Below are 9,360 nucleotides of genomic sequence, written 5' to 3' on the forward strand. Positions count from 1 at the left end.
AATTTATAAATTAAAAATCCGAAATAAAAAAAAATTGGACCATTTCTCGATTTATGCGTGTCATCCTTGCGCAGGGGCCATGCTAATCTTCTCTGTATCGTTCCAATTTTATCGGATGTCCCCGAAGGGACAATGTAAAGTGTTTCTCCTTTTAGTTTATAAAGCACAGCATATACGTCTGCTGGGGCGATGTGGGATTGCACTATTTTACTGGAATACAGTCGACCCTCTAATAGTTAATATTCTATAAATTAATAATTCTAATAATTAATAAAAAATTGAGAGAACCAACTTCGTTCCACGTCGGATAATTAATAATTCTATTATTTAATAATTAATAAAATTTAAAATATATTATACATGAATATTAATTATTAGAGAGATTTTTTTAAAGAAATATATAACAATTGATGATTTATTTGAGGCAATACTAACCTTAAATCATAAAGTGGAAGTTAAAATACCATCAAATTATGACTTTCTTATCTTTTTGAGAAATTTTAAAAGAAGTTATTAGATAAACAAATTAAAGTAAATAAAGTATCTCTAATATAAAAAATATTAAAAAAAAATTTATTTTATGAATACGACTTCTTAATAATCATTTTTTGGTTTGGTATCAATTGATATTTTTTAAATTGAATATAAAATTGTTTCTTTTAAATTGAGTGATTGTAAAGTGTATTTAGTTAGTTTTTTTATAATATAATATTAATATTAGGTCTATTAATGTAGATGCTTTAAAATATTTTTTATAATTTTTTTATATAAATTCAATAAATTAATAATTCTAATAATTAATAAATTTTTGATCCACCATGTGTATTAATTATCAGAGGGTCGACTGTATTGGTAATTTGATCAAGTATATCTTAAGTTATAAATAATTCTTAAATCAAACAGAAGTGCTAATGAAGCAAATTATTTCTTTGCAAATCCTCCTGTGTCTTAACTAGGCTGTTTTATTTTGATGCAGTCTTATGTTCAAATTAAAACTACTGAACCAAAACATTATTGAACTTTGTTTAAAGGCATAAGAACTTTTTTAACAGGAAAATAAAATAAATTATACTTTTAAATCGTTGTAAATTTAAATAACAAATTATAAATGTATGAGATAAATAAATATATTTTCTTTTATGGGATCACGTATAAAGTTTTTTTTTCTTCTCAATAAAAATAAAAATTATTCATTTTAATTTTCCAAATCAATCCTCAATTTTAATTGATATCGATAATTTTTTTAAGTTTGAATAAAAATGAGAGCAAATTTATAAAAGAAAGCTATCGCAGATGGTATAGATCATCCTCTTCAATATATTGATAAGAGTAAGACTAAAATTCAATTGTTTCAATACAAAATTTCTTCCCAGTTGGTTTTCAGAAATAATAGAAAGAAAGTGAAGCATTCATCCTCTATTCCAGACTTCTAGTACCTGTTGATCTGATTTAACTACTATACATAAACTTGTCATAAACTTATATACCTGCGCACAAGCACGTAATCGGGTTAAATACTTTGCAAGTTGCCGAACTATCAATTTATTTCAAAAAAATTAACGAATTTTAATTTATTTTAAAAAATTATCGAACTTTCAATTTATTTCAAAAAGGATTTCGAACTTTCAATTTATTTTAAAAAGGATATCGAACTTTAATTTATTTCGAAAAGGTTATCAAACTATCTATTTATTAAAAAAAGAATATCAAACATTTTTTGTTTTGAAAAAACAAAAAGATATTGAATTTTAATTTATTTTAAAAAAAAGTTATCAAACTATCTATTTATTATAAAAATGTTACCAAATATTTTTTTGTTTTTTAAAGTTTATCCCAAGATTTGGTTTGTCCTCTCAACTTGTAAGTAATGGGCAATTAACACATAAATTAATTTTATGGATATATCAGTCATGAACTTGATAAATGGTCAATTAACTCCATTTTGACAAATTAATTTATAAGTTGAAGCGGAAAATTGCCAATTGAGGAGACAATTAGTTTACAAATTGAGGGGATAAATTGCCAAAATGCAATTAATTAACTATAATTACTAAGTTCATGACTGGTTTACCCACAAAATTAATTTATGTGATAATTGTCCATTGCTTCCAAGCTGAGGGGTCAAATTGTTATTTAAGTCATTTTTCAAAGGTACAATTTAGATCTTGCCCCTTAAATAAATAACCAGCTACCTAATCCTACTCTTACCAACACCAGCAAAACCTTATGAAATTATCCGAAATTCAGTATAATTTACTTATAAAATGCACATTTATTATAATCTCAAATTATCAAGTATTGTAGGCGTATTAAACTTCATCAAACAGAGGGGAACAAAATTTATAAGTTAGCAAAAATCAAAATTGTAGATCTAAATAGTGGACCCTTAACTCTTCATTGATGTCTATGCCTCCACTACTTTCTTCCATTGTGTAATAATACTAGGATTTCAGGGAACTTTGCAAATTCACCTTTTCATAGATTTTGCCTTCTTTTTTACCGACTGAACCAAGGTTGAGAGCTCAGGCTTCTCACTTTCTTTTACACCTCTAAACTGCGACTTCTCATTTTTATTAGCCTTACCATTTGAGGGTATCTGAACTTTCTTCGACTTTGACTTAATGGATCTTACTAACGCTGATATTTCGTGCTTCTCCTTCTTCGATGATGCAACAACATCAGAATTTATGTGCTCACTTCTGTTTGCATCCGGCTCGTTAGTGGGCAACTCAGATTTTGTGGGTTGTTTTTTGTGCTCTTCTTCAGCTTCTTCCGGTCTATCACCCTTGTGCTGTCTCTTTGTCGTCTGCCTAGCATACGCAGCACTCCTGCAACATCCAATCTCAACTATTAGTTACACTAACGAGCAGGCTATAGTAAACCAGAATCTTCTGAGTTTAAGAACTTAAATAAGATATTTAATTATTAAATAACTCAATCTTCGTACTCTGATAAGCCATTTTTATGTACTTATATAAAATAAAGGAACAATATATTGGAAAATACCTTTTGAACTGTGGATCTGTAGGATCCAATGCAAAAAGAGGCGAATTGAAGAGAGCTGAAAACCGTGGATCACTATAATCAACGGGCGGTACTTTATTCTCATCTGGAACTTCTTTCCCTCTTTTACCCTTTGCTTTCTTACGTTTCATATTATATCCTTTTACACCATTATCAACTTCATTATCATCAGCAAGCAACAACTCAAGCTCTGCTTGGGTTGCTTCTGCTTCTTTATCTGTATCCTCAACTTGCTTTTCTTCTTTGTCGCTCTTAGCTCGGCCATCCTTCTTTCGCTTCTTCACTGATGGTTCTTCAACAAAGAAGTCATCGTCTTCTTCTTCTTCTGTCATTTTTTCATCAGCATCACTACTCTCGTCCTCTGATGAATGCTTTGATTTCATTTTTCGAGCTTTCTTTTTCTCTTGTTGTTTCCTGAGGTGAGCTTCCCAAACAGTTTCAGATTTCTTATCCCGTTTTTCTAGAATGCGCTTGCTTAGACCCTCTAAACCACTGTGGAAAGTTATCTCCATATCTTGGCCTTCATCCTCATTCTCTCCATCTGAACCATCGCCAGACTGGATTAAAGCACGATACTTATCCCGCTTTTTATCCTTTTTATCTGCTTCTCCCTCAGCACCATCATCATCATCGTCACTTTCACTCTCATCAGAAGCTAAATACTCCTTCAGCTCCATTTCAGCCATCTGAATGGAAGTTATTGTCAATATACAGAAAAAAAGAAATAGAACATTAAAAGGTTTCCAACAAGTGAAGAAGAGAGGTACATTAAAAAGTTTCCAACAAGTTAAGATTCGCATGATTTTTCTTAGCAAAATATGGTAGCTTATGTCATATTTAACTGCCGTTATGCCACCAGTATAGCATCAATTGACATTCCTTATAGAAGAATTTAGATAGTGATCTTATGTCGAGAAAATAATGCTTCTAACCAATATATGAGATCCATAAGTGAAAAAAATGTTCCAAACAGTAAAAACCAATAAAGCAAATGAGTCCCTTCAATATAGTTTAATTAATGTCATAGATACACCTAGTAAGTAGCCCGTCTACCCCATCCCATATTCAGCAAACACATTTGCAACTAATCACCCACAATAATTCAATATATGAAACAGCCTCAATGAAAACTAAGAGAACCACAGCAAAGGTTCCAGATATAACTTGCTTAGATTTCCACCAAAGTGAATCAGAGATGCATATTACATAATGTTTACTAGAAAGCAGAATATTGACAGATTTGACATACCTGATCAGCAGTAAATTTTCGGTTTAATGTCTTTACACGCTGCGGTTCATCTTCATCCCAAGAAATAGGGATGTTACTATGCTGCAGCGCTTTAGTATGGAAATCCAATCCTTCATAATTTGTAGGTGCCTGAGCAGAGGATAAATATTTAGTTATCAATGTTTTCACTATGAACTATTCCGGAAAAGACAATTCCTTTGCTAGAGGTATATGGCAAATGTAAAAGAGCTGTCCAAAAAATGAATATATAAAAAAAACAAAAACTTTGTATGACAACATTTACCTCCTTGGCAACATCACGAGGTGGATGCTTAAATTCCATTGAGTCAGGAATAAATCTAAGGTCAAACACATTGGATGATCTCTCAAACTCAACTCCATCACATGATTTGTACAGATGTTCTGCTGTAGCTAGAGAATCACATTCCACCACAGCATAGTAGTACCTAAAGAGGAAACACTTAAGTTTAAAAGGAAGTTAAAAGAATTGACTGAAAACAAGGACATGACATGATGAGCGATCTGTAAATACAAGCAGACACAATATCCTCATCAAAATTTAAAATGGACAGGGAAAATTAGATCTACTATCTAACTTCCTGCTTGATAGAATATGTGCCAAAGAATCCAACGAACGCGTTTGGCATCCACACTGGGTTTAGCATTGAGGTCATGACAAACAAAAATGCTAAAAGCAGAAAGTAATGAAAAAAAAAAATCTAAACATGTCATAATGTCACAAGAACTTTGCAAAGGATGATTAGGCCCCATGTTATACTACCACGAATCACATTTCCAATATGCATATTAATGGTCTGGCATAAACTTGAAACCATGTAACGGACTGAAGAGGTTATAGTATGTTTAAGAGTAAAAGCAACAACTGAAAACTTGTAACAAGAAGAATATCAGAAATAGCACACAGTCAATCACCTCAGCCTGCATTTCTCGTATTCACGCAGTTTGACTTCGTCAATCTCATCATTATCATCTTCATCTTCGTCGTCGTCGTCGTCATCGTCGTCTTCATTAACATCATCATCATTATCATTCTTCTTCTTTTTATCATCGTCAAATAGGCCAACAGGACCATGAATTTCTTCCTCCTTCATACGTTGAAGACCAAATTCAGATGGATAGACAGCCACGGACACAATGTCTCCATCTTTTGGAAGAAATGAGCGCAATACTACATACAAGTCCACAGCCTACATAATCCCAACAAAATTCAAAATCAAGGATATACTGAGGGAAGGTCGAGAAAAGATAGAAATATTTGAGTAAATAAATAATGGAATTAATGCATAATGCTCAGCTCCTAATGCATTGTCTCAACAATAGGTATCATACATCTATAGAAACAAACGATTAAACTCATGATGCAAGCATGCAACGAGTTTAGGCACCCGATGACTGCCTGGTTATTACTACTATCATGATGCTTCACTAAAACTAAGGATGCAAAAAATATCAGTCAGCATTAATGTTATTCTCCATTTCAGCCAAAATTAACAGCAAACAAAAGTCAAAATCAATAATACAAGCAAGTTTCAGTTCTCGAATACACACACAGCATATAATCCAAAACTTTCCAAATGACACATACCCTAACATGCCTCCAGTCCAAATTAACAACAGCAAGCCTTCGTGTTCCATCTTCAATAGTTGGGATATTCTCCTCCTGAATACCATACAAACATACATTCATCCAATTAATCAAATATAACAAAATAATCAAATCAAATTTCACAACTAAAAACAAAAGGATAATTATACCTCCACGTCAGTTCCATCATCCTCCTCAAAAATCACCTTATCATCATCCTCTTCATCTGTAGTAGATTCTGCCTCGCCATCTTCCTCCGAGTCTGATTCCGAAGCCTCAGATTCGCTACTATTAATCAACCCGCTTTGCACCGCCACGTCGTCAAACTTCTCTAATTCCTCTTCACTTTCGCTTTCTTCGTCTTCTACTTCAGTTGAAACTTTCGTTTCAATTTCCTTTCCTTGTTTTTCTACTTCTTCTTCGACACGGTAGTAATGTCGCAGAAAACTCTCAGGTCTCTGCTTCTTAGCTTTTCCCCGAGGATCCGACGGTGCAGAAGAGCCAGAGAAGCTTTTATCAGTAAACATACGGTTAAACCGAGAGTCAATTTCCACTTTTGATTTATGTCTTGGAACTTTCTGAAACCTAGGGTCTGAGTGTACGGAAGCAAATCTAGGGTCTGAAATGAGCTTCTTCCCTCTTCTGCCGCCACTTCCGCCGTCTTCATTATGATTTTCGGATTCTTTAACTGGTTCATGCTTGTTCTTGCTCTTTCTGTTCATCTTTTTGTCTGAATTTTTTAAACCCATTTGTTCATAAGTTAGAAGTTGTATGTTCTGTATTTAGGGTTTAAGGGATTTAAAATTGAAGACGATGGGTGGTGTTTGGATCCTGATGTGCTTCATACTTATTCCGGTTTTTATAAAACGCTGCGCTTTAAGCTAGCCTACGGTTCGGTTAGGCAAAATTAAAAAAAAAAAGGAAAAGGTTCAATACTGAACCTTATGTATGCTCCGTGTCTCTTATTAACACCTAATATATTCGCGATCTCAAATATGATCCTGACGTCGTTAAAAAATATCAGAAAAGCACACCAATTTCACGATGTTGAATTTGCTGACATGGATTAAAATAGCCATTGTATATCATATATGGCAAATCTCTATTTTCCACGTGTGAAGACAATTCCTCCTCCCCTTGTTTTTGTTTCTCTAATCAATTAACCCAACTACTAAAATCAGAAAAGGTAAAACCCTAAATTAAATCTTTGTGTCGAATCTCATGTTCCCTCTTTTTTCTCTTTAATCTTCAAATCCCTGTCGAATCTTATGTCCGCTCTTTAATTTTAAACCTTAAATCGCTACTTTTGGCTCAGAAGAAAAAGAAGGGCTGTCAATGGTGGAAGAGAAGAAGTGGAAGATGAGAAAGTAAAAAAAGCGTGGACTAACAAGGTACGTAATGTGGTTCTTTTTTTTATTTGTTTATTATTTTATTGAAAACAACGGGATAATGTGGACTACCATTAGTTTTTTGCAATTAAAATACCGATAACAATCATAGGATTTTGCAAAATGATATTTGTATAAAAATTAGACTTAATTTTTTTAATTTCTAGTTGCATAAATTAGTTGCTGGTATTGTAAATTAATTTAATTTTTTTTGTCTATGTTACTTTTTGCACATTTCAGAATGGATGAAGGGGTTGAAATAAATTTTAATTATGGGGGGAAATGGGTTTATAATCCTTACTTGCAATATATGAATGGTGATGTGGATACGGTATATAACTTTAATCCAGACTACATAAAATTGAGTGATTTAAATTGGCGATATGATGAGAAATTAAGGTTTAAAAATGTTGAATACATATTTGTGTTAAAGCCTAGTACAAAGCTAAATGATGGGTTATTTCTAGTGGATAATGATGATGATATCAGAAAAATATTGAACTACATAAGGGAAATAGCTGGTTGAGTGATATATACATATATGCTGATCACAGGATATATGATGACCTAGTGTTTTTATAGATTAATGTTATATCTTGAAGGGCCAACAAATATGACTGAGCCATCAGGGACAGTAAATGAGCTATTAGGGGAACTAAATGAACCAACATGAGAGTTAATGAACCAATAGATATTACATGGTGCAGTTGATGAATTAAAAGCATTAATTGTGAAAGAAAAGGGGCCAACTGTGGAAGAAGAGGGGCAACTAAAGGATGAACATGGGCCAATTGTGGATGAAGAAGTGGCAATAAAGGATGAATAGAGGCCAATTGTGAATGAAGAGATGACAATAAAGGATAAAGAGGGGGCTAGAAGGTGTTGCAGATGGGCCAGAAATAAAGGATAAAATGACAAAGGAAACAAGTGTGAAAATACTAGCTACACTTCTAAGTATGTGCCTATGGTAATGAAGATAAAACTATATAACATGCCAACCATGGGAATTGTTGAGTTTAAGCAAGGAATAGAGGATAATTTAAAGATTAGAGTTTCCGTTTCAAAATGCAAAACGGCAAAAAAACTGGCGATGCTAGAGTTGGATGGGAACTATAAAGCTGAATTTGAGTATTTAGAGGCATATGCAGATGCATTGATCAAAAGCAATCTTAAAAGTACTATTAGTATAGATTTTTGTGGGTCCACTATAAAATTGTAGATTCGCTTAGATATATTTATATTTATGACTCTCTTAATGTTCACCTTTCAGGTAATCAAGTTACGAGGTCGGACTTTCATAATAATTTCGGAAATTAAAGTCAACCATACCTCTAGAACTGTTAGAAATTGGGTACCGGAAAATCTGTCTTTCTATTTACAGCAGTTCGCTGTATTTTGATAAATTATGTTTTGAACGATTGCACAAGATATATGTTTTAAAAGTTGCGTGTTTTCTAAAATGCTTTGACCAGTTGTTTGAGATTTACACATATTTTATGTTTTTAGCATTTTAGGATTGTATTGGAAACAGAGCATGTGCGTCATAAGAGATTGATGTTTGTGCACTGGTTTCTTAAAATGCAATTAGGATTTTAAGAACCCATTTTCAACAATGTGTTTTGTTAAACGAGATGAAGGTTTTAACAGGATTTTTTGAAAACATATCATATGTTATATATGGTCTTCATTTGCGAAAAATTTATAAAAGTTTTTAGATTTACTACGAGTTTTGGAACAACCACTCTTAATCTCTAGCGCCGGTTTCAGATCGAGTTTTGGATGGAAATCGGATCGTGACGGTTTAAAAGTCTTGGTTTGTCTATCGACTATTTGATTGAAGATTCTAGTTTCTTCGCTGCACTTGACACGATGAACTAGGATCGAATCTTACTTTTGATTGCAGAGTCAAATTTATGCTGAACTACTACAACCTTTTTTCTTTCTTTATCAAATCATAGCTCATTTACTAAATAGATTTAATTTTTAATTTACAACATATTTATCTCCTTTGTTGCTAAAAAAATATTCACTATCCATTCATAGAGGTAGGAATACCAAGAAAAAATATCAAATGTGTTGCATAATTGAAGAGT

The 9,360-nt window shown here is 32.6% G+C and overlaps 1 protein-coding gene and 1 non-coding gene across 2 annotated transcripts; both read right to left on the bottom strand.

The window, feature by feature from the left end:
- Positions 1-28: 28 nt before the first annotated feature.
- LOC126679645 (U6 spliceosomal RNA) lies at positions 29-131 on the bottom strand. Its single transcript, XR_007640932.1, has one exon. It is a non-coding gene; the product is annotated as a U6 spliceosomal RNA (small nuclear RNA).
- Positions 132-2,252: 2,121 nt separating this feature from the next.
- LOC126678923 (pre-rRNA-processing protein ESF1) lies at positions 2,253-6,718 on the bottom strand. The gene is made up of 7 exons (XM_050373838.1): positions 6,050-6,718; positions 5,880-5,954; positions 5,207-5,481; positions 4,557-4,719; positions 4,274-4,402; positions 3,007-3,710; positions 2,253-2,828 (listed from the first exon to the last, which is right to left on the bottom strand). Exons 1-7 carry the CDS (start codon positions 6,626-6,628, stop codon positions 2,468-2,470), a joined length of 2,286 nt encoding a protein of 761 aa, XP_050229795.1. The 5' UTR covers positions 6,629-6,718; the 3' UTR covers positions 2,253-2,467.
- Between the last annotated feature and the right edge of the window lie 2,642 nt (positions 6,719-9,360).

This window comes from Mercurialis annua, linkage group LG4 (assembly GCF_937616625.2).
Source record: "Mercurialis annua linkage group LG4, ddMerAnnu1.2, whole genome shotgun sequence".
Lineage (NCBI taxonomy): Eukaryota > Viridiplantae > Streptophyta > Magnoliopsida > Malpighiales > Euphorbiaceae > Mercurialis > Mercurialis annua.

Coding starts and splice junctions, on each gene's coding strand:
- LOC126678923 (XM_050373838.1), bottom strand. CDS start 6,628: ATGGGTTTAAAAAATTCAGACAAAAAGATGAACAGAAAGAGCAAGAAC. Junction 4,720..5,206: donor TACGAGAAATGCAGGCTGAG/GTGATTGACTGT, acceptor TTTCCTCTTTAG/GTACTACTATGCTGTGGTGG. Junction 3,711..4,273: donor GAAAATTTACTGCTGATCAG/GTATGTCAAATC, acceptor ACTTCCATTCAG/ATGGCTGAAATGGAGCTGAA.